This window comes from Salmo salar, chromosome 04, assembly GCF_965601325.2.
Source record: "Salmo salar chromosome 04, fSalSal1, whole genome shotgun sequence".
Lineage (NCBI taxonomy): Eukaryota > Metazoa > Chordata > Actinopteri > Salmoniformes > Salmonidae > Salmo > Salmo salar.
The window spans coordinates 18,551,893-18,577,595 of NC_138294.1; the positions used below are offsets into that span (position 1 = coordinate 18,551,893).

General features: G+C 46.0%; 1 protein-coding gene across 1 annotated transcript in view; it reads left to right on the top strand.

Annotated features, from left to right (window-relative positions):
- The window catches only part of cntln (centlein, centrosomal protein), a 181,035-nt gene that overhangs the window by 146,526 nt on the left and 8,806 nt on the right, over positions 1-25,703 (top strand). The window contains exons 22-26 of the mRNA XM_045716502.2: positions 2,201-2,327; positions 2,768-2,905; positions 3,251-3,436; positions 9,096-9,293; positions 17,708-17,785. Of these exons, the coding sequence (XP_045572458.1) occupies positions 2,201-2,327; positions 2,768-2,905; positions 3,251-3,436; positions 9,096-9,293; positions 17,708-17,785 (727 nt within the window). The remainder of the gene's footprint in view (positions 1-2,200; positions 2,328-2,767; positions 2,906-3,250; positions 3,437-9,095; positions 9,294-17,707; positions 17,786-25,703) is intronic.

Sequence of the window (25,703 nt, forward strand, 5' to 3'; positions counted from 1 at the left end):
CTCTCTCTCCTCTCTCTCCTCTCTCTCCTCTCTCTCTCTCTCTCTCTCTCGGCCCAATATGATACTGTAGTCCCCTTTTTTCCTTTCATCTTCTATAATACATCCAACATGTTTGTTCAGTGTGTACAGCGATCACAGTGGCGTTGTGTGTGTGACCAAAGCGCGGGCAGATCACAGCCGAGACAGAGCGATGATCCCTCAGCCGGTTTCCGCGACAACGTCCCTCATATCCATTGGTCCCTTCTTCTTCTATCGCCATGGTGCTACCCTAGCACCTCGCCACATGCTCGACGGGGTGTGCTTCTCTCAGAATGAAAGACATGTCTCTACCAGACGTCTCTGAAATATACATCTCAGTACACACCAAGGGGCCAGGCAGGCTGCTCCTCGGCAACAAAAAAAAGTGAATTTCAAAGTAAGAGCGCATGTCCTCAGTCAATATCTGTCATCCAGGCCCCTGCTTTATTTATGAACCTACTTCTTTCATCTCCAGCGATCCTGTTGTCTGTCTGTCTGTCTAGCAGAGACACATCTATGTTTCGACTTCTCCTTTGTTTTTTAACACATACTGCTGTCTGTCGAACACTTTAAAGTGTGATTATCACGGGCGCATGTTTGACGAGTGGTAAAGTGGAAAAACAGGAGATAAAAGAAACTAGCAGTGGGGTGAAAATGTTAGTGATCAGGATATAGGCTCCGAGTCGAGTCTCTCGACTGACACTTCATAAATACAGATCACTCTCTCTCTCTCTTGCAGAAGAATAACTACTACTATAGTAGCTATCCCCCATTCTTTTTCATCCTCTGTTCATCTAAAATACATGTTCCTGATGTAATTAGCATTATTAGTGTTGGGGATGAACAGAGGGAGCTGTGTGATGTGGCTGGGCTTCTCTCTAACGCTGCTGCTCTTAAAGTCAACAGAGACAGACGTCCTAAAGGTTCAATATGGCTTTTCTCATTAATGGTTCAATCCATTGGGGTAACCAGGGACCCTATGCAGCAGGTCCCCCCGGCCAGACTCTCCTCTCTCCTCTCTCATTTAATTTAATGTCACTCCAATAAGACAAGCTCTCATTTATTTGGCCCAGTCTGCCCCCAGGCTAACGGCTCTATCGAGGGAGACAGGGACATTTACTTACACAAAAATATCAAAGGCACTTGCCCCTTGGTTGCGTCATCTGTTTATTTAGAATCGAAGCCTAGTCTTTAATATGCGCAGGCCGAGAGGAGAAACAACAAAACATATTTTGCAATGTAAACCTGATTAATTAAAAGGAAACACATCTGATCTTTAATTATATCATTCCATTTGTTCTTCTGATTCCCCCCTAGCGGGACCCCAGAAGGCCATGAAGTCGGTAATATTTGCCTTTATGTGAAGAAAAAAAAACGGAGCAAAACATGTAAACAGAATAAACAACACGCTAAGCCGTTTAACTGAAAGAGTCTCTTAAGATGAGGCTCTAAAGAGTTACGGGAATATTAAGCGTGTCGGGGAGAGGTTTGGAAATGTGAAGTGACACGTCGTACATTTTAGACACACACACAGCCAAGCCGTTTCAACAGCGGGCCCCCAGTGTCTCTCTATCTTAGTTACTGTCAGAATAGTCAACTAGTCAAGTAAACAAACTCTTTTGGAGATGATTCCCCTCTGGATCGTTATCTACAGAACCACGTCCCCCTCCCCAGTCGAATGGGTTTTCATGTGGCGAGGACAGTAGTGGAACATTTCATCAAGAACTGTCTCTTTTCATGCTATTTGGATGTGTTGAATTGCATCTATGTTAGTGTAGATCAGACTGTTACTGCAGTCTGGATGTTAGTGTGTCTCAGAAGATCTAGAAGGTCATTTGTCAGAAATGTTCCCCAACTGATGTTGCACAACATGCATAGACATTCCCCACTAGTCTAGGAATCAGGAATGTATGCAGTCTACAAATGGGATATTATACAGCCATTCCTATTTTCTGCAGCATCCCCTATCAGCATGGGATTGTCAATATATTTAGTTGTCATAATGAGATGTGATGGAAGGGGAGTGTGGGGACACGTTGTGTGTGTGTGTGTCTGGTTCTGCGTGTGTTTGCGTCTGCATCTTTGCGTGCGTGTTAATGACGTGTGTGTGTGTGTGTGTGTGTGTGTGTGTGTGTGTGTGTGTGTGTGTGTGTGTGTGTGTGTGTGTGTGTCTCATTCCCAGGGTGATCCACACAGAGAGAGACGTGCACATGAAGAGGCAGCTGGTGGAGGACGTGAAGACCAGGATGAAGTTCCTCCTGGAGACTGAGAAGACACACAGAGGACTGGTGGAGGAGCTGGAGAAGAAAGTAGGCCTCAGTTAACATCTCACACCACATGGTTTAATCACACGCAACAATGACTTAGCATAATCAGATGGCATAAAATGCATTTCACTGGCACGTTTACAGTCCCGCCAGACTTTATGGTTTTCCTGTAGTCACAACAACAGTTCAGATGTCACGTTTACAGTCCCGCCAGACTTTATGGTTTTCCTGTAGTCACAACAACATTTCAGATGGCACGTTTTCATCACATGACGTCATCTGCTGGCAAATTTAACAATGAATCGGTTATGCATGTACTATATGTCTTGAAAACACCACTAACCGACATATACACCTAGCCTTGATTTAATTTAGACAGTACTGTAGCATGGGCTAAAGAAAAACACATTCAAACATCTTTGTTATATTTAAGGTCATCTCAAGTTCTTCCTCCTCTCTCCCTCTGTGTGTGTGACGTCCAGGTGAAGACCTTGACAGAGGAGGCCACTAACAGGAAGGCCTTTACAGACTCTCTGAAGAGGAGGCTGAGCGTAGCCACTAAAGAGAAGAGTCAGTATGAGACGACCTGTCAGGATCTCAAGGAGGGCCTGGACAAGAAGGTAGCAGCACTATCAGTTCAGGCTCACCATTCTAGTAGTGTGTGTGACGTCCAGGTAGACAGCAGTGGTAATATTGCTGTTGCTTACACACAGGCTGGGATCGTTCTATTTTGACTTGGTAAAAAATAACAGCATTATACTATTTGATAAGGTGGATTTTATACAATTCTCCTTCCCATCGACAAGCTGGGAGAAGTACACTAACAGAGGTGGAGATTAACTCCACAACGACTTCTTATAGCGTCATTTCCAAACCCATTGTATTATGATATAATCTCCCTGGGTTGTCATGTATAGGAACAGCGTGAATGGAAATCTGATATCATTCTCTCTCCCTCCTTGTAGGAGCAGTGTGTGGAGGCCCTGCAGGCCCGTGTGAGGGCCAGTGAGCGGGCCCAGGCTGAGCTGGAGCAGACAGCCTCCCGTCAGATGGAGGGTCTGGCCCAGCAGAGCACCGTGGCCCTGGAGGCCCTGCACAGACGACTGGGCCTGGCCCACACACAGCTGGAGCAGCTACAAGCCTTCACTAAGGTACTGGACTGGGGACAGGGCACGGGTTAGAGGGCAGAGGTTAAATGTACTGGGGGCAGACACAGCACAGCACAGGGGTCGGTGGTCACCGTCAAAGACATGGAGATACCAGGGTCGTGTTCAGTCGGGCACACCACAGATTTAAAATAAAAATAACCAGCTCCCTCTGCGTTTCAGTCAGTTTTCTTCCGTTTGGTGCCTAATGAACATGACCCAGTTTGACAATCTCGGTCTGAGATTAGCCTAGTGCATCCTAATATAACCGTATTAGGGTTGTGATATGACAATCAGACGAGGGACTGCTAATTAGCCTTGCTGCCATGGCATGTTCTCTTCACACAAAGACCTAATAACCATTGTAATATGACGTCTCTTATTCTAGATTCATTAACATAATTGCCTCTGAATCAGTCTTTAATCCGACCATCAAATTGAGTCATGACATTGGGTGATGTGAGGGCTGAGTGCTTAGTCTGTGCTAGTGGAGGGCATAATGGGGGGTAAAGGCCCTGCCAGTGTGTGTCTGCCCAGTGGGATTGGAGGCCAGGTCTGGCCTGGTCCCAGTTCTAATCCAACTGCCTTTCTAGTGGTGTGTCTGCCAGGGCCTGATAAAGAACCTGTCAATCACACCGTCGCCGTGACGCCTGCCCATCAGCTCTGACTGCAGTGTTGAGGGGGAGGGGCTTGAGAGAGACTGCGATGGTATCCCCTCCCTCAGAACTAGTCCAGGAGACAACATGGATACCATTGTGGTCATCACCAGCTCTTTGTTCTCCCTCAAGACATTTGTTTCACTGGTCAAAATAAACTGAGCAAACTGTTGTCAGGAAGTTTTTAATAATAGGTTGCCCATCTTTCTCTCTCTCTCCCTCCCTACCTTCCTTTCCTGCCCTCTTCTCTACCCCCACTCCCTATTTTCTCCCCTAACAACATCATCCTGTATCCTATCTTTACCACTGAGCCCTTTCCTTCCTTGTTCCCAGAACACTAGGGCTGAGTTGTCTGAATGTCTGGGCCACTGTTGTTGAGCATTCACATCATTCAAATCATTCCCATCATTCTATGTTTCCTGATAAGAACAGGAGGCCTTTTGATAGGCTGACCTGCTATCCAGAGGAGATTTACTGCTGTCATGTATTGATCAGTCGAGGGCTTCTGGGGCCTTCTTCTGTTGTGTACTCGGTTTGGTTGGACCCCGGGCTCCTCTACACCTCTCTATCAGCCTCAGGCCATGTTCCACCTCTGTTGATGTGCTAAACACTAAACAGTGGCCCTGGACTGGCTGCCTACACTCACCGGCTTAGGCTCAGACACAAAGCTGGACATCAGATTTGGGTTCAAATACTATTTCAATTATTTCAAGTACTTTCACATACTTTAGAAGTAAGTATTCAGCAATGTTTGATTTGAAATTACAAGTAGTTGAATATTGGAATGTATTTGGAAATATACTTGGAAAGTATTGGTACTGAACACAGTTAAACAGAACAGTAATAGTCTATATCAGTATATATCTATGAAGGTGCCATGTTCACACTTGAGATGTCTGAATTCACTCAACCACATATTGTGGTCTACTGTCCTTTACAATCCCTGTCTGTGTGTTTTCAAATGGCCATTTTCTCAGTCAGTCCTTCCAGACAGTTGTTGTGAGAGTGTGGTCTTGTGAGAGTGATCTAAACGAATGGGGGTAGTTATTAGAGAAGGACAGTGTTTCCCTGCTCAGTTGATCTCCATCTCCATGTTGTAAGCCTCTGCTGTCTAAATTGGCCCTCTGGCTACGGTGATTGTGATACTAGGTTTGTCAGGGTAAGAGCTGTGTGCGACTGACTCGACCTGCACACACACACACACACACACACACAATAGTGTGATATACAATTGGTCTCACTTGCATATATACACACTTCTTCTCTCTCTCTTTCTCTCTTTCATTCTTTCTCTCTCCCAGGGCTCAAAATGAGTGATGAATTCACCCCTTAATCTCTTTCCGGATTATTCCACACATTCAGGGTTTGGGTCAATTGATTGTAACCCTTGACTAGCGACAGTAAATATCTATTAGGGCTGTAAATAAAATAATAGGATCTCTGGCAGTTTCTTAATGAGCTGTGTATTCCTCCAGGACACAGAAGAAGTCTCGGCACGCTTAAGGAGACCAAACCCAGTTTGCTCTATCAGGAAAATGAAGATAGCTGTGGTATATCAGACCATATACCACGGGTATGACAAAACATTTAATTTTTACTGCTCTAATTACGTTGGTAACCAGTTTATAATATCAATAATGCACCTCAGGGTTTGTGGTATATGGCCAATATAGCACGGCTAAGGGCTGTGTAAGAACAGCCCTTAGCCGTGGTACAGTTGAAGTCGGAAGTTTACATACACCTTAGCCAAATACATTTAAACTCAGTTTTTCACAATTCCTGACATTTAATCCTAGTTAAAATTCACTGTCTTAGGTCAGTTAGGATCTCCACTTTATTTTAAGAATGTGAAATGTCAGAATAATTGTAGAGAGAATGATTTATTTCAGCTTTTATTTCTTTCAGCACATTCCCAGTAGGTCAGAAGTTTACATACACTCAATTAGTATTTGGTAGCATTGCCTTTAAATTGTTTAACTTGGGTCCAACGTTTCAGGTAGCCTTCCACAAGCTTCCCAAAATAAGGTGGGTGAATTTTGGCCCATTCCTCCTGACAGAGCCGGTGTAACTGAATTAGGTTTGTAGGCCTCTTTGCTCGCACACACTTTTTTAGTTCTCCCCACAAATATTCTATAGGATTGAGGTCAGGGCTTTGTGATGGCCACTCCAATACCTTGACTTTGCTGTCCTTAAGCCATTTTGCCACAACTTTGGAAGTATGCTTGGGGTCATTGTCCATTTGCGACCAAGCTTTAACTTCCTGACTGATGTCTTGAGATGTTGCTTCAATATATCCACATAATTTTCTTTCCTCATGATGCCATCTATTTTGTGAAGTGCACCAGTCCCTCCTGCAGCAAAGCACCCCCACAACATGATGCTGCCACCCCCGTGCTTCACGGTTGGGATGGTGTTCTTCGGCTTGCAAGCCTCCCCCTTTTGCCTCCAAACTTAACGATGGTCATTATGGCCAAACAGTTCTATTTTTGTTTAATCAGACCAGAGGACATTTCTCCAAAAAGTATGATCTTTGTCCCCATGTGCAGTTGCAAACCGCAGTCTGGCATTTATATGCCGGTTTTGGAGCAGTGGCTTCTTCCTTGCTGAGCGGCCTTTAAGGTTATGTTGATATAGGACTCGTTTTACTGTGGATATAGATACTTTTGTATCTGTTTCCTCCAGCATCTTCACAAGGTCCTTTGCTGTTGTTCTGGGATTGATTTGCACTTCTCGCACCAAAGTACTTTCATCTCTAGGAGACAGAACTCGTCTCCTTCCTGAGCGGTATGATAGCTGCGTGGTCCCATGGTGTTTATACTTGCGTACGATTGTTTGTACAGATGAACGTGGTACCTTCAGGCGTTTGGAAATTGCTCCCAAGGATGAACCTGACTTGTGGAGGTCTACAATGTTTTTTCTGAGGTCTTGGCTGATTTCTTTAGATTTTCCCATGATGTCAAGCAAAGAGGCACTGAGTTTGAAGGTAGGCCTTGAAATACATCCACAGGTACACCTCTAATTGACTCAAATTATGTCAATTAGCCTATCAGAAGCTTCTAAAGCCATGACATAATTTTCTGGAATTTTCAACTTAGTGTATGTAAACTTCTGACCCACTGGAATTGTGATACAGTGAATTAGAAGTCAAATAATCTGTCTGTAAACAATTGTTGGAAAAATTACTTGTGTCATGCACAAAGTAGATGTCCTAACCGACTTGCCAAAACTATAGTTTGTTAAACAATAAATCTGTGGAGTCGTTGAAAAACGAGTTTTAATGACTCCAACTTCTGACTTCAACTGTATATTGGCCATTTAACACACCACCTCGTGGCCATATACCACACCACCTCGTGGCCATATACCACACCACCTCGTGGCCATATACCACACCACCTCGTGGCCATATACCACACCACCTCGTGGCCATATACCACACCACCTCGTGGCCATATACCACACCCCCTCGTGCCTTATTGCCTAATAATATATTGATTCGGGGTAGAATAGACACCTCAGCTTAAGTATAAATACTTTATAGAATGTACAGAGAAACCCTACAGAATATCCTAGTCTGTTTAGTCATATTATTTTGGTTTTTAGAATCAGCTCATTTGTGTTTTTGTCTGAGATTCATGCATTTATATTTGATTTAATTTACTAATAGTCCATCTAATACCATACCTCGGCTCCGTCCACGATCTGTCTGTCAACGATAACTCTCCCCACCAACTCTCAGAGCTCTCCCTTATGAAATCTAGCAAAGCCTCAGCAAAGTACTTCTGATCTGCCCGTATGAAATAAACTAAAGCAATGGAGATGTCTACTGTATGTCTGTTTATGATTAGCCTGGGTTATGTACACTGTGTGTGTGTGTGTGTGTGTGTGGTGTGTGTGTGTGTGTGTGTGTGTGTGTGTGTGTGTGTGTGTGTGTGTGTGTGTGTGTGTGTGTGTGTGTGTACGTCTGTTTCTGTATGTGTGCAGTTTTCCTTGTGTGTGTGCTTGAGAAGCAGTCTCATGCTACCTAGCCCATCTCTCGGCTGACCGTCCATTCCAAGGTCAGCTTTTCAGGCGAGCTTACAGGGGAATGATACAGAAGATTATTGCATCGATCAATAAGCTCAAAATGAAGCAAAGGGGAGTTTTGGGTTATTGACTTTCTCATGTACAGTGGCAGCTTTGACATTTAATTGTCTCGCTCTCTTTGTATTTAGAGCCAACTGCCATTTAGTGGATTCAGGCCTCTGAGGTGCCTGAAGACCAATGAGGTTTCACACACACACACACACACACACACACACACACACACACACACACACACACACACACACACACACACACACACACACACACACTCTCTCGGGCACCATTTTAAATGCACCTCATTGCTCAATTATTTACACTGTTATGCCGTTGTATTGGCTTGTTGTATGGTGAGCCCATTCAAAAGCAAATAAATAAAAGGTAGCATCTTTCCCATGCGTGATTCGGTCCGCGTCAATTCTGAGGAGATTTGTCAGAGAAAAAAACCTATTGTTAATATCCAAGATGTGTAGATACCCTCGGTGTCCGTCATCACTGCGCCATTCAATTGGTCGGATAACTCGGAAACCCTCTCAGGTACTAAACTTCTATATTGCTGCTGACGCCCTCGGCTCCTGTCTTGATAGGTTTCATTTATTCATCATTTATACAGGTGTAGGGTCTTAATTTGATCACCCTGTTGCAGGAGAACTTTCCAACAATGCAGGAAATGTTGAACTTGTGGTCTATTTAAAGTTTAAAAAGGCTTCTGAAGTCTGTAATTTCCACTTTTCCCTTACAAAAAAATGTATAAACCCCGACAAAAATGTCCATGAGTTATAATACACATAATAATTCACATTTTCTGTTGCTGCAGGACTTTTTTTCCCTGCGGTAGAAAACTGGCTGAAATTTAGATCCTACATCTGTATCCGTCTCTCGCATTCTCTAGTTTCATCACCCTTTCTTTATTTTCTTCCTCTCAGGCTCTGGCAAGCGAAACTCTCCGCGAGGTGCAGGACGCCAAATCGCAGCTGAGGAAGAACAGGAAGAGGGCAGAGAAGAAGAAGTCAGTAGGGGCCGGAGGGCTGTCCAAGCAGTCCATGGTCAAGGCCCAGTCCATTGCTGCATCCATCCTCAACATGACCGAGATGGACCTGGCAGAAATGCTGGACACCGATGAGGTACAGGTTCATGAATCCATAAAATAATCACTGCAGGATGGTCGTAATATCTGACCCAGTATCAGCTGTTAAGAGACATCTTCTACCACCTTCACAATGACCCAGTGGGAACAGATACATGTATAGGTTACCATCACTGATAGGAAAACATGGAAAGACAGTTGACTTGTATTGAAGTCCCAGTTCAGTCAGAGGAATCTAACTGGCACTTGGCCTCTGTGGCGGTTCAGTCTCATGTAACAGAGTGCTATGGTAAATGTAGCTATATGACCTTTCTAGTCGTTGACTGGATAAGTATGGGTGAGTAGGCATACATGGACACTTAGGGAGGTGCATTCGGAAAGTATTCAGACCCCTTGACCTTTTCCACATTTTGTTATATTACAGTCTTATTCTAAAATGGATGAAATAAAACATTTTCCTCATCACTCTACACATAATATCCCATAATGACAAAGCGAAAACAGGTTTTCATTTACATAAGTATTCAGACCCTCAAGATTTAGCTCAGGTGCATCCTGTTTCCATTGATCATCCTTAAGATGTTTCTACAACTTGATTGGAGTCCACCTGTGGTAAATTCATTAGATTGGACATGATTGGGAAAAGCACACGACTGTCTATGTAAGGTCCCACAGTTGACAGTGCATGTCAGAGCAAAAACCAAGCCATGAGGTCGATGGAATTGTCCGTAGAGCTCCAAGACAGGATTGTGTCGAGGCACAGATCTGGGGAAGTGTACCCCAAAATTTCAGCAGCATTGAAGGTCCCCAAGAACACAATGGCCTCCATCATTCCTAAATGGAAGAAGTTTGGAGCTACCAAGACTCTTCATAGAGCTGGCCGCCCGTCCAAACTGAGCAATTAGCGGAGAAGGGCCTTGGCCAGGGAGGTGACCAAGAACCCGATGGTCACTCTGACAGACCTCCAGAGTTCCTCTGTGGAGATGGGAAAACCTTCCAAAAGGACAACCATCTCTGCAGCACTCCACCAATCAGGCCTTTATGGTAGAGTGGCCAGACGGAAGCTACTCCTCAGTAAAAGACACATGACAGCCCGCTTGGAGTTTGTCAAAAGGCACCTAAAGACTCGCAGACCATGAGAATCAAGATTCTCTGGTCTGATGAAATCAAGATTGAACTCTTTGGCCTGAATGCCAAGCATCACGTCTGGAGGAAACCTGGCACCATCCCTACGGTGAAGCATTATGGTGGCAGCATCATGCTGTGGGGATGTTTTTCCGTGGCAGGGACTGGGAGACTAGTCGGGATCGAGGGACAGATGAACGGAGCAAAGTACAAAGAGATCCTTGTTGAAAACCTGCTCCAGAGCGCTCAGGACCTCAGACGGGGGCGAAAGTTCACCTTTTAACAGGACAACCCTAAGCACACAGCCAAGACAATGCAGGAGTGGCTTCGGGACAAGTCTCTGAATGTCCTTGAGCTGTCCAGCCAGAGCCCGGACATGAACCCGATCGAACATCTCTGGAGAGACCTGAAACTAGCTGTGAAGCGACGCTCCCTGTCCAACCTGACAGAACTTGAGAGGATTTGCAGAGAAGAATGCGTGAAACTTGCCAAATACAGGTGTGCCAACCTTGTAGCGTCATACCCAAGAAGACTCAAGGCTGTAATCGCTGCCAAAGGTGCTTCAACAAAGTACTGAGCAAAGGGTCTGAATACTTATGTAAATGTGATATTTTTTATATTTAATACATTTGCAAACATTTCTGAAAATCTATTTTTGCTTTGTCGTTATAGGGTATTGTGTGTAGATTGATGAGGGGGAGAAAAAAATAATTTAATCAATTTTAGAATAAGGCTGTAACATAACGTGGTGGTCTAGTGTGTTTGGGATTTATCAGTGTTTCCCCTAGGATTTTTTGTAGCAGCGGTGGCAGAGTTAGGGGGTGGGGGGCTTGTTCTTTCTGGAGTCTTCCTGGGGCATACATCTGATATACATCTACGTTATATATACAGTATATTGAAATTGTTTTGCATTGGCGTCCACGATCCCCTAAATGCATATACAGTGAGGGAAAAAAGTATTTGATCCCCTGCTGATTTTGTATGTTTGCCCACTGACAAAGAAATGATCAGTCTTTAATTTTAATGGTAGGTTTATTTGAACAGCGAGAGACAGAATAACAACAAAAAAATCCAGAAAACGCATGTCAAAAAATTTATAAATTGATTTGCATTTTAATGAGGGAAATAAGTATTTGACCCCTCTGTAAAACATGACTTAGTACTTCTTGGCAAAACCCTTGTTGTCAATCACAGAGGTCAGACGTTTCTTGTAGTTGGCCACCAGGTTTGCACACATCTCAGGAGGGATTTTGTCCCACTCCTCTTTGCAGATCTTCTCCAAGTCATTAAGGTTTCGAGGCTGACGTTTGGCAACTCGAACCTTCAGCTCCCGCCACAGATTTTCTATGGACCTTAATGTGCTTCTTCTTGAGCCACTTCTTTGTTGCCCTGGCCGTGTGTTTTGGGTCATTGTCATGCTGGAATACCCATCCACGACCCATTTTCAATGCCCTGGCTGAGGGAAGGAGGTTCTCACCGAAGATTTGACGGTACATGGCCCCGTCCATCGTCCCTTTGATGCAGTGAAGTTTCCACCTCCATGTTTGACGGTGGGGATGGTGTTCTTGGGGTCATAGGCAGCATTCCTCCTCCACCAAACACGGCGAGTTTAGTTGATGCCAAAGAGCTCCATTTTGGTCTCATCTGACCACAACACTTTCACCCAGTTGTCCTCTGAATCATTCAGATGTTCATTGGCAAACTTCAGACGGGCATGTATATGTGCTTTCTTGAGCAGGGGGACCTTGCGGGTGCTGCAGGATTTCAGTCCTTCACGGCGTAGTGTGTTACCAATTGTTTTCTTGGTAACTATGGTCCCAGCTGCCTTGAGATCATTGACAAGATCCTCCCGTGTAGTTCTGGGCTGATTCCTCGCCTATCTCATGATCATTGCAACTCCACGAGGTGAGATCTTGCATGGAGCCCCAGGCCGAGGGAGATTGACAGTTCTTTTGTGTTTCTTCCATTTGCGAATAATCGCACCAACTGTTGTCACCTTCTCACCAAGCTGCTTGGCGATGGTCTTGTAGCCCATTCCATCCTTGTGTAGGTCTACAATCTTGTCCCTGACATCCTTGGAGAGCTCTTTGGTCTTGGCCATGGTGGAGAGTTTGGAATCTGATTGATTGATTGCTTCTGTGGACAGGTGTCTATTATACAGGTAACAAACTGAGATTAGGAGCACTCCCTTTAAGAGTGTGCTCCTAATCTCAGCTCGTTACCTGTATAAAAGACACCTGGGAGCCAGAAATCTTTTTGATTGAGAGGGGGTCAAATACTTATTTCCCTCATTAAAATGCAAATAAATTTATAACATTTTTGACGTGTTTTTCTGGATTTTTTTGTTGTTATTCTGTCTCTCACTGTTCAAATAAATCTACCATTAAAATTATAGACTGATAATTTTTTTGTCAGTGGGCAAACGTACAAAATCAGCAGGGGATCAAATACTTTTTTCCCTCACTGTAGGGGAAACACTAGCTTTATGTATAGGAAGACAATCCTAGAAAACATGGCTACGTACATTACAGAATGGAACCAGGCTAGGATACAACTATCTCTTATTCAAGAGAAGAAAAAAACGCCGCAATATTGAAAATCTCACACTCTTACTCAATATTAAGTTATTTGGCTCACGGCTTTTCTTGTTTAAGAAGGACCCTTTTTTTCATGACAACAAGCTTTAACTACAGTACGTCCTCACTTCCTCCCCATAGATCACTCCTTCTCTCGCTCTTCTCCCATGTCGTTAATTAACCGACACAGCGTTACAATCAACTTCCTGTCTTCATCACAGGATGAGAGAGTGTATGCCAGCCAGGAATCAGGCACCACCTACCCTGGAATGACAGGGCCTAGATACGTTTGAAGAAATGTTCCAACTTATCAGAGCTTAATGACCGTGAAGTGTGTGTGAGGTGAGCGTTGCTCCGGGTGTGTGTTAATGGCGGCTAATGGCATTCCGCCCGGTCAACGCCGTGTGTGTGTCTGTTGGTGTTAATTGCTCGTCCGTGGATCACGGCGCTGTCGGGTGCTCAGGGACCCACTGGAGAACGGGTAAGTGGTCTGTCACAGGAAGGGTGTGTGTTTGTGGTTATGTGTGTGTGGGTGTTTGGAGCGGAGAGGAGCCAGTCACGGTGTGTTGCTAATTGAAAATCCCCCAGGAACCATGGAAGGACAAGGGGGAAACAGTAATTGTGTGTCTGTGTAGATCTACATGCAACTGGAAGTTACCAGGAAACCAGACGTGTTTTAATCTGTCCAGGCTGAAATTCACCTACTGCTTACTTAGTAACAGAGTGTTTTCCACCAGGTATTTTACTGTGTCAAATGTTGATGTTGAGATGTTTGTTTCTGCAACTGAAAGATTCAGACAGAGTTGAATAGGGGCAGCAGTGTGGTTCTCTGTCTGAGAGGAGGAGTTGTTCTGCTATACTGTACCTTTTATTTATTTTCCGCTGTTACTGAGGGTGGTTGTGGGAAAAGCCCTTTGTGTTGCCACGGCCGTCCACACACAAATCAAATCAAATGTTATTTGTCACATGCTCCGAATACAACAGGTGTAGACTTTACAGTGAAATACTTACTAACCAACAATGCAGTTAAAACATTTTTTTAAAGACTATTAAAAAATACGAAATCATTATTTATTTATTTGTAACTATAAACAAATAATACATAAAATAGACAACATATAAAATAACAAAAAAAATTGGGACAAATTAAAAAGACTCGCACACTCTTTGCCTCAGCATACTCTTTCCCTCAGCATACTCTCTCCCTGCCACTCCAGGAGGACAAACAGTAATAGAGTGGCAGTAGCGGTCAGCTCCTTCTCCTTTGGCAGCAGCAGCTTGTTGTGGACTTAATGATGTGTCTGTAATAAGGACATAATTGCCAGGCCAGTTTGTTTTCCAACAGGGCCCCTAATGAGAGACGAAGGGTCAGTGTATTGTTATGCATCCTCTGAGGGGCCACACACATACAGACACACACACCCTTCTCACCTCCGTGGGAGGCACAGAAGGCAGGGGTGATGAGGAGCCCACCACCAAGCAAGCCCACACCTCACCTCGCTCTCATTCTATCGCTCTCTCTCATTCTATCGCTCTCTCTCATTCTATCGCTCTCATTCTCTCTGCCTGTCTCACTACCTATCTCTGCCTCTACCTAGTCCCCTTTCCCTCCCTCCCTCCCTCCCTCCCTCCCTCCCTCCCTCTCCAGTCACACTAATGAGGGTCTCTGAAGACATGGAAATTAGCTGTGCGCTATCGCTACCACCAGGCCCCACCATCACCAACCATCTAGGGGAGCCAGGGAGGCCCACCATCCCCATCCGTCTAGGGGAGCCAGGGAGGCCCACCATCCCCATCCGTCTAGGGGAGCCAGGGAGGCCCACCATCCCCATCCGTCTAGGGGAGCCAGGGAGGCCCACCATCCCCATCCGTCGAGGGGAGCCAGGGAGGCCCACCATCCCCATCCGTCTAGGGGAGCCAGGGAGGCCCACCATCCCCATCCGTCTAGGGGAGCCAGGGAGGCCCACCATCCCCATCCGTCTAGGGGAGCCAGGGAGGCCCACCATCCCCATCCGTCGAGGGGAGCCAGGGAGGCCCACCATCCCCATCCGTCGAAGGGAGCCAGGGAGGCCCACCATCCCCATCCGTCTAGGGGAGCCAGGGAGGCCCACCATCCCCATCAGTCTAGGGCAGGTATTCCCAAACTAGGGTACGCGCAATGTCGTCGGGGGTACTCTCGACTGAGTAGCCTCGTTTCACTGCCAAAAATAAAATTAAACCATCTAGTGTTCAGCGAAATAACAACACAATGTCAAATACAAGTAGCCTAGTCAAATAATTAACATCCAATCACATTAACCGTTACTCTCTCGGGGGAAACCTTCACTCTTGCGCAGACATTTAGAAACAAAACATGACAATTTGAAAAATAAGCCACGGGACTCTTTTGAGCGAGAATAAAAACAACTTTCGAGTAGTAAGACATGTATAAAAGCAACAGATACCATTAATAAGAAGGGGCTAGATATATCTTATATGGTGAGCTACTGAGTGGCTAGGGCAGGCAGGCCCCATACTATTGTGGAGGACTTAATTCTTCCTGCTGCTGCGGATATGGCTGGGACAATGCTGGGGGAAAAGGTAAAAAAAACTATACAGACAATGCCTTCATCAAACAACACTGTTTCACGACGCAGCAGTGACATGGCAGGAGATGTTTTGAAACAATTACTGCTTCGCATACAAGCCAGTGAATTCTAGGCGTTACAGCTGGATGAGTCAACAGACGTTGTGGGCCTGGCACAGCTCCTGGTATGTGTCCGTTACGTTTATGGGGGGTAAATTAAGACATCCTCTTCTGGAAACCAGGACAACATGAGAGGATATTTTTAAAGTACTGGACAGCTTGGTGACATCAAATGGACTTTGGTGGTCAAGATGTGTTGGTATCTGTACTGATGACGCAAAAGCCATGACCGGGAGACATAGTGCAGTGGTAACACGCGTGCAAGCAGTTTTACAACATACAATTGCTCGTCTCCCCCCGAAAGTCTTCCCTGGCCCACAATCCCCATCCATCTAGAGGATAGGAGAGCCAGGGAGGCCCACCATCCCCATCCATCTAGAGGATAGGAGAGCCAGGGAGGCCCACCGTCCCCATCCATCTAGAGTATAGGAGAGCCAGGGAGGCCCACCATCCCCATCCATCTAGAGGATAAGAGAGCCAGGGAGGCCCACCATCCCCATCCATCTAGAGTATAGGAGAGCCAGGGAGGCCCACCATCCCCATCCATCTAGAGGATAAGAGAGCCAGGGAGGCCCACCATCCCCATCCATCTAGAGTATAGGAGAGCCAGGGAGGCCCACCATCCCCATCCATCTAGAGTATAGGAGAGCCAGGGAGGCCCACCATCCCCATCCATCTAGAGGATAGGAGAGCCAGGGAGGCCCACCATCCCCATCCATCTAGAGTATAGGAGAGCCAGGGAGGCCCACCATCCCCATCTGTCTAGAGGATAGGAGAGCCAGAGAGGCCCACCATCCCCATCTGTCTAAGGGATAGGAGAGCCAGGGAGGCCCACCATCCCCATCTGTCTAGAGGATAGGAGAGCCAGGGAGGCCCACCATCCCCATCTGTCTAGAGGATAGGAGAGCCAGGGAGGCCCACCATCCCCATCTGTCTAGAGGATAGGAGAGCCAGGGAGGCCCACCATCCCCATCTGTCTAGAGGATAGGAGAGCCAGGGAGGCCCACCATCCCCATCTGTCTAAGGGATAGGAGAGCCAGGGAGGCCCACCATCCCCATCTGTCTAGAGGATAGGAGAGCCAGGGAGGCCCACCATCCCCATCTGTCTAAGGGATAGGAGAGCCAGGGAGGCCCACCATCCCCATCTGTCTAGAGGATAGGAGAGCCAGGGAGGCCCACCATCCCCATCTGTCTAGAGGATAGGAGAGCCAGGGAGGCCCACCATCCCCATCTGTCTAGGGGATAGGAGAGCCAGGGAGGCCCACCATCCCCATCTGTCTAGGGGATAGGAGAGCCAGGGAGGCCCACCATCCCCATCTGTCTAGGGGATAGGAGAGCCAGGGAGGACCTTCGGGGGGGATACGAGTGCAATTGGTGCCTCATCCCCACACACCTTATCCTCCTTTCACCGACCCCTCCCCCCTCTACCTCTTTGAGAGACAGCACCTGAGGTTAAAAGCCTTGCAGGGTTCTGTTAACTGGGACAAGGTGTATATACATAGGGAACTGGCACTGGTGTATGTATGCATACTAGAGGGTTCATTAGCAGTAACAAGGTTGCACTATCTGCACGCTGCTGATGGTGTCTCTTTAATAAAGACTGACCCTGAGTGGCGCAGCGGTCTAAGGCATCGCAGTGCTGAGGCGCCACTACAGCTTGGGGTCACCCATTAGGCGGTGCACAATTGTCCCAGGGCTGTTTGGGTTAGGAGAGGGTTTGGCAAGGGGCTTTTCTTGGCTCATCACACTCTAGTGACTCCTTCTTTTCTCTTATTTTTCATGAAAGCTTCATTTTCTGACCTCACCTCAGCCTTTATTTTTGTATCTGCGTTGAAGTGAAATTGCCTTAATTTATAGATTTTCTGGTTGTACAGAGAAGAGTCGCCCTGTGAGGCTTAGTTGGTAGAGCATGGCCAAATGGTTGTGGGTTTGATTCCCGCTGGGACCACCCATACTTCAATTGTATGCAGGCATGACTGTAAGTTGCTTTGGATAAAAGCCTCTACTAAATAACATATATTATTATTTGTTCATCTTTGGTGGTTGTTGTGTGTGTCTCTGCAGGAGGAGGATGATGTGGCAGCAGACAGCAGGAGAGACCAGGAGTGGCTGGACCAGGTCATGAAGATCCTCCAACAAGAGGTCTGGTTTAAAGTCTGGTAGTGTTTTTAGTATTATCCACAGTAGTTATGATCAGTAGTGGAGGGTAAACGCACCTTTTTTGGGTATGAAGCGTGTTACTTTACTCACCCCGAACGGCGATCAGAGTTTACCCACCAGTTTGATTTACCACCACATCACTGGTAGTGATAGTGCAGCCATTGTGGTCTCACATAGAGATGAACCAACTAATGTTTGTCTAAATCAAGAATGAACTAGTTACTATAGAGAGAAGAAAACACTGAGGATAGCAGAGTGTGAGTTGTGTACGAACACTTGTCTGTGTGTATGTGCTGTCAGCTCTGTGTGATCCGGTTCAGATTGAGTGTGTGTGGCCGTGTCCATGTCAATTCGCGCTGCAGGCACTCATGCGTCGCCTCCTCACCACGACACACACCGGCTCTTCCTCTGACCTTTTCACCTCCCCTCACAGACACACACTGGCTCCACTCAATCCATGTTTTTCCCCTCTAGCCGGACAGTTATCAGGCCCCCACTCCACCACTGTCCTCCTGCATGCCTCCCCTTCCTTTCTCTCTCGCTCTCTCATTGTCTCTCTCGCACTCTTGCTTTCTTTCACACTCTCTCTCTCTCCCCCCATCTCTTTATCCCCCCCGTCTTTTTCTCACTCTCGCTCTCTGGCTCAGACCCCAAGGCAGCTTGTTAGTGGGGAACTAAATATTGATTTGGCGTTGCTGTCGATGCCGGGAGAATGAGCGAGCGTCCACCAGAGACGGTCCACCGGCAGGCTGCTATCGACGTTTTCCGCGGGCAGAGGAGAGAGAGGGGGAGGAGAGGGTGATGACAAAGCTGAGACTAGCCCCCGGGTCCCGGAGGGGGCCACAGACACTGCCATGGTGACCCCCCCCCCCCCTCTCTCTATCTCTTTTTTTTTCTATTCTATCTCACGCCAGACTTTTATATCCATCCCCTTTCAAGTCTTTTTTTCCTCTCTCTCTCTCTCTCTCTCTCTCTCTCTCTCTCTCTCTCTCTCTCTCTCTCTCTCTCGCTGGCTTAATAAACTCACAGTAACTCTAGAGGGACAAGGCTTTCTCTCTCACAAACACGCACACACACACACACATCAAGGGGAGTTTGTTGGCAGGTGAGATTTTACACCAGTAGTAGAAAAAGGAAGCCGACTGTGACTGTGCTTAGTTGTGCTAGTGGTGTGTACTGTACTCTACGGCATATGTCTCTGTTTCTGTGTGTCTCTGTGTGTCTGGCTGTGTCTCTGTGGCTGTGTCTCTGTGGCTGAGTCTCTGTGGGCTGAGTCTCTGTGGGCTGAGTCTCTGTGGGCTGAGTCTCTGTGGGCTGAGTCTCTGTGGGCTGAGTCTCTGTGGGCTGAGTCTCTGTGGGCTGAGTCTCTGTGGGCTGAGTCTCTGTGGCTGTGTCTCTGTGCCTCTGTCTATGTGTCTGTGTTTCTGTCTTTGTTTCTGTGTCTATATATATGTCTCTGTGTCCCTGTGTCTCTGTGTTTCTGTCTCTATTTCTGTGTCTGTGCCTGTGTGTCTTTGTTTCTGTGACTCTGGGTCTCTGGCTCTGTGTTTTTGTCTCTATCTCTGTGTCTGTACCTGTGTGTCTTTGTCTCTGTCTCTCTGTGTGACTGCAGGTGAATGTCATTTTCGTAAGGTGGAGACAGACAGTGGAGACCACAGGCAGTTGTTCCTTGTCAGTGTGCATCCTATCTTCACACACTGACACGTTGTCTTTAGAGAACTAAGAAGACATACTAGATACAGTTGAAGTGGGAAGTTTACATACATTTAGGTTGGAGTCATTAAAACTATTTTTTCAACCACTCCACAAATTTATTGTTAACAAACTATAGTTTTGGCAAGTAGGTTAGGATATCTACTTTGCGCATGACACAAGTAATTTTTCCAACAATTGTTTACAGACGGATTATTTCACTTCTAATTCACTGTATCACAATTCCAGTGGGTCAGAAGTTTACATACACCAAGTTGACTGTGCCTTTAAACAGCTTGGAAAATTCCAGAAAATGTCATGGCTTTAGAAGCTTATGATAGGCTAATTGACATCAATTGAGTCAATTAGAGGTGTACCTGTGGATGTATTTCAAAGCCGACCTTCAAACTCAGTGCCTCTTTGCTTGACATCATGTGAAAATCTAAAGAAATCAGCCAAATTGTAGACCTCCACAAGTCTGGTTCATCCTTGGGAGCAATTTCTAAATGCCTGAAGGTACCACGTTCATCTGTACAAACAATAGTACGCAAGTATAAACACCATGGGACCACGCAGCTATCATACCGCTCAGGAAGGAGACACGTTCTGTCTCCTAGAGATGAAAGTACTTTGGTGCGAAAAGTGCAAATCAATCCCAGAACAACAGCAAAGGACCTTGTGAAGATGCTGAAGGAAAACAGGTACAAAAGTATCTACATCCACAGTAAAACGAGTCCTATATCGACATAACCTAAAAGGCCGCTCAGCAAGGAAGAAGCCACTGCTCCAAAACCGCCATAAAAAAGCCAGACTACGGTTTGCAACTGCACATGGGGACAAAGATCGTACTTTTTGGAGAAATGTCCTCTGGTCTGATTAAACAAAAATAGAACTGTTTGGCCTTAATAACCATTGTTATGTTTAGAGGAAAAGGGGGAGGCTTGCAAGTCGAAGAACCCCATCCCAACCGTGAAGCACGGGGGTGGCAGCATCATGTTGTGGAGGTGCTTTGCTGCATGAGGGACTGGTGCACTTCACAAAATAGATGGCATCATGAGGAGAGAAAATTATGTGGATATATTGAAGCAACATCTCAAGACATCAGTCAGGAAGTTAAAGCTTGGTCACAAATGGGTCTTCCAAATGGACAATGACCCCAAGCATACTTCCAAAGTTGTGACAACAAAGTCAAGGCCATCACAAAGCCCTGACCTCATCCTATAGAAAATGTGTGGGCAGAACTGAAAAAGCGTGTGCGAGCAAGGAGGCACAGGACTCAGTTACACCTGCTCTGTCAGGAGGAATGGGCCAAAATTCTCCCAACTTATTGTGGGAAGCTTGTGGAAGGCTACCTGAAAGGCAATGCTACCAAATACTAATTGAGTGTATGTAAACGTCTGACCCACTGGGAATGTGATGAAAGAAATTAAAGCTGAAATAAATCATTCTCTCTAGTATTATTCTGACATTTCACATTCTTAAAATAAAGTGGTGATCCTAACTGACCTAAGACAGGGATTAAATGTCAGGAATTGTGAAAAACTGAGTTTAAATGTATTTGGCTAAGGTGTATGTAAACTTCCGATTTAACTGTACATCAATAGAAATGACAATATTCTAGAAAGCAGGCAGCACTAGTCTCCACAGTACAACTGTTCTGTCTTCCTGTCATCCATTTGAGTTGCTCAGTGAGCAGGAGAATGTGAAACAGTGAACACTATGGCCTGTCTGTCACCTTGCTGCCTGTGGCAGTCGCACTAATAACAAGGCTTCCTTAACAGGGATATGATCTGCCCTGTTCATCTACACTGCCCTGTCACCGCAGTTAAAAAGGAGAAGAGACAGAAATAGACAGAGAGAGAGAAAGAGGGTAGGAGAGAGAGATCCATGTCCTTAGCTGGCTGGCTGGCTGTCACTTGGTGGTTGGGTGTGTCTGTATCTCTGTGCGTGCGTGCGTGTCTGTGTGTGTGTGTCCTGACTCCTTCTGCAGCAGCCCAGTCCTGTCACTGTCAGGCCCTAATGGAGCTGCCTGTGGGACAGCACTTTATTATCTCAGTGGCACTGTCAATAGCAGAACCATCAGTCACTGGGCTGTCCGTCTGTCTGCTGTGTCTGGCTCTGGGCCACAGCCACCACCACCCACCGCCCCGCCAGGCTCACTGTCACTGTCAACACCACACCAGCCAGCCACACGTCAACATAACAAGGACAGAGGGGGAGGCCCTGACACAGTGGCTAGTTTAGTGTGTGTGTGTGTGTGTGACAGAGAGTGAGGAATTGATTTAAGAGGTGTGTGTGTGTGTGTGTGTGTGTGTGTTTTGAGTGTGGAACTATTGTATTTTCAGTGTTGGTGTGATAGATGTAATGTGTATGGGTGATGGTGTTTGAACACTGTAAATACTTTAATAAGACCTCTCTACTGGTAGTGTGTTCATGTGAATACTTTAATAAGACCCCTCTACTGGTAGTGTGTTCACGTGAATACTTTAATAAGACCTCTCAACTGGTAGTGTGTTCATGTGAATACTTTAATAAGACCACTCTCTACTGGTAGTGTGTTCATGTGAATACTTTAATAAGACCGCTCTCTACTGGTAGTGTGTTCATGTGAATACTTTAATAAGACCACTTTCTACTGGTAGTGTGTTCATGTGAATACTTTAATAAGACCACTTTCTACTGGTAGCTACAGTACAAGCACACTTAGTTATTTCTAGGAAAAGTGTTCTGGTTATCTGCACAATGCTAGATCTTTATTATCTTGTCACCCCTCACTACTGCCCTACAGTCGTGGCCAAAAGTATTGAGAATGACACAAATATGAATTTCCACAAAGTTTGCTGCTTCAGTGTCTTTAGATATTTTTGTCAGACGTTACTATGGAATACTGAAGTATAATTACAAGCATTTCATAAGTGTCAAAGGCTTTTATTGACAATTACATGAAGTTGATGCAAAGAGTCAATATTTGCAGTGTTGACCCTTCTTTTTCAAGACCTCTGCAATCCGCCCTGGCATGCTGTCAATTAACTTCTGGGACACATCCTGACTGATGGCGCCCCATTCTTGCATAATCAATGCTTGGAGTTTGTCAGAATTTGTGGGGTTTTGTTTGTCCACCCGCCTCTTGAGTATTGACCACAAGTTCTCAATGGGATTAAGGTCTGAGGAGTTTCCTGGCCATGGACCCAAAATATCGATGTTTTGTTCCCCGAGCCACTTAGTTTTCATTTTTGCCTTATGGCAAGGTGCTCCATCATGCTGGAAAAGGCATTGTTTGTCACCAAACTGTTCCTGGATGGTTGGGAGAAGTTGCTCTCGGAGGATGTGTTGGTACCATTCTTTATTCATGGCTGTGTTCTTAGGCAAAATTGTGAGTGAGCCCACTCCCTTGGCTGAGAAGCAACCCCACACATGAATGGTCTCAGGATGCTTTACTGTTGGCATGACACGGGACTGATGGTAGCGCTCACCTTGTCTTCTCCGGACAAGCTTTTTTCCGGATGCCCCAAACAATCGGAAAGGGGATTCATCTGTGAAAATGACTTTACCCCAGTCCTCAGCAGTCCAATCCCTGTAACTTTTGCAGAATATCAGTCTGTCCCTGATGTTTTTCCTGGAGAGAAGTGGCTTCTTTGCTGGTCCTTCTTGACACCAGGCCATCCTCCAAAAGTCTTTGCCTCACTGTGCGTGCAGATGCACTCACACCTGCCTGCTGCCATTCCTGAGCTAGCTCTGTACTATTGGTGCCCCGATCCCGCAGCTGAATCAACTTTAGGAGACGGTCCTGGCTCTTGCTGCACTTTCTTGGGCGCCCTGAAGCCTTCTTCACAACAATTGAACCGCTCTCCTTGAAGTTCTTGATGATCCGATAAATGGTTGATTTAGGTGCAATCTTACTGGCAGCAATATCCTTGCCTGTGAAGCCCTTTTTGTGCAAAGCAATGATGATGGCACGTGTTTCCTTGCAGGTAACCATGGTTTACAGAGGAAGAACAATGATTCCAAGCACCACCCTCCTTTTGAAGCTTCCAGTCTGTTATTTGAACTCAATCAGCATGACAGAGTGATCTCCAGCCTTGTCCTTGTCAACACTCACACCTGTGTCAACGAGAGAATCACTGACATCATGTCAGCTGGTCCTTTTGTGGCAGGGCTGAAATGCAGTGGAAATGTTTTGGGGGATTCAGTTCATTTGCATGGCAAAGAGGGACTTTGCAATTAATTGCAATTCATCTGATCACTCTTCATAACATTCTGGGGTATATGCAAATTGCCATCATACAAACTGAGGCAGCAGAAAATTAATATTTGTGTCATTCTCAATACTTTTGGCCACAACGGTACATGTCTTCTCACAGACAAATAAAACATTGCATCTCATTTCCTCCTCTCTCCCTCTCTTTTTCTTTGCCGTTCTCTTTCTCTCCCCCTCTTTCCCCCTCTCTTTCTCTCCCCCTCTTTCCCCCTCTCTCTTTCCCCCTCTCTCACTCCCTTTCCTTCTCTCTCCCGCTCTCTCTCTCTCTCTCTCTCTCTCACTCCTCTGCTCTCCACCCGGGGGCTTTTAATGGAATAAAGCCCAATATGTCTCAGTAGAACACCATCTTAGGCTCCTACTGTATACACACACACCTACCCAGCTCCACTGGTGTTCCCCTCCTCTCATAATAATTTACTAGCCAGGGGGCCCCGGACCCACACCAGCCACTACACCCCACCATGAATAACACAGCACTAAGATGTAGTGTCTGAAGACGTGCCCTGTGCCACAGGGTGTCTAGCCAATCACCAGCCCAGGGAGAATGGGGTTGAAATGGCCCAGGCCCATATTGATTTAATTGCCTTGGTTTATTTGTGGCATCCTAATTATTGACTGGAGCTGAGTTTAATGGGCCTGGCTTTATGAACACGGGGAAATGACTGCATATATGGTCTTCTGCCTCCCAAATAGCACCCTATCCTCTATTTAGTGCTCTACGTTTGGCCACTGCCCTATTGAAAATAGGGAATAGGGTGTGATTTGGGACACGTCTATGGCCTTCAATCTGCAGTTTGTTTGGCCCATAATGAACTGCTCTCCGTCCATCCCTAGATCCTCTTTCACACTCATTTTAAAGCTACATTCTGGGATTTGAAAAACAACAAAACAGAAGCCTTGTTGAATTGAAATGACCATTGAACAGAGTCCCAGATCACAGACTGTAGCTTTAACCTTCTACTCAACCCTCCTGACAGGCCCCCCCCAAAAAAAACATTTGAAAAGTTGTCGGCGCACTGCCCTTTACGATCGCCGATTGGGAGGACGCTCAAGTTTTACTAGAGGGTGGCGGAAGCTGGTGTGATATTGAGCGGTAATATTTACCCTTCAGTACCCTCGGGGGAGGAGTTTGGTTGCTATAGGCACTGCACTGTGTCAACCCAGGGTCCATTAAGAGAAGATTAACTTTATATCTTTACTGTAGTGTACTCTACATATCTGGGCCTGTATTTCAATCAAGACCCCTTAGACAACACTACTTTAACTGAGACTCAGCGATATGACGTTGCCACAAGCAGCACCACAGATATGCAGATGAGCGTGATGCAAGACTTTGCTCTCACGCAGTGTATCTGAGCATTTTATTTTTTATTTAACCTTTATTTAACCAGGCAAGTCAGTTAAGAACAAATTCTTTTTTACAATGACAGCCTAGTGGGTTTACAACCTTGTTCAGGGGCAGAACGACAGATTTTTTACCTTGTCAGGTCGGGATTCGATCTAGCAACCTTTCGGTTACGAGTCCAAAGCTCTAACCACTAGGCTACCTGCCGCATTTGCATGGGGGCGCTACACATTGCTACAACGTGATAGCTACGGGACCAAAACCGCTGAGAAGTTTAGCCTCGCATTTCAACGCTCCTAGTTGTTGCGGAATTCGACCCGATATTCCTGTTTACTTAGTCCATGGCTGAGTCTACCTGTAAACATTGTTGTTTGTTGAGGCTGTCAAGTGACCCAGACTGGTGTCCTGTACAGGGGGTGTACTTGTACATCAAGCTGCCTCATGCTACAGAAACAGCAGATAGACCCGTGTCCTGTACAGGGGGTGTACTTGTACATCAAGCTGCCTCACGCTACAGAAACAGGAGATAGCCTAGTGTCCTGTACAGGGGGTGTACTTGTACATCAAGCTGCCTCATGCTACAGAAACAGCAGATAGACTAGTGT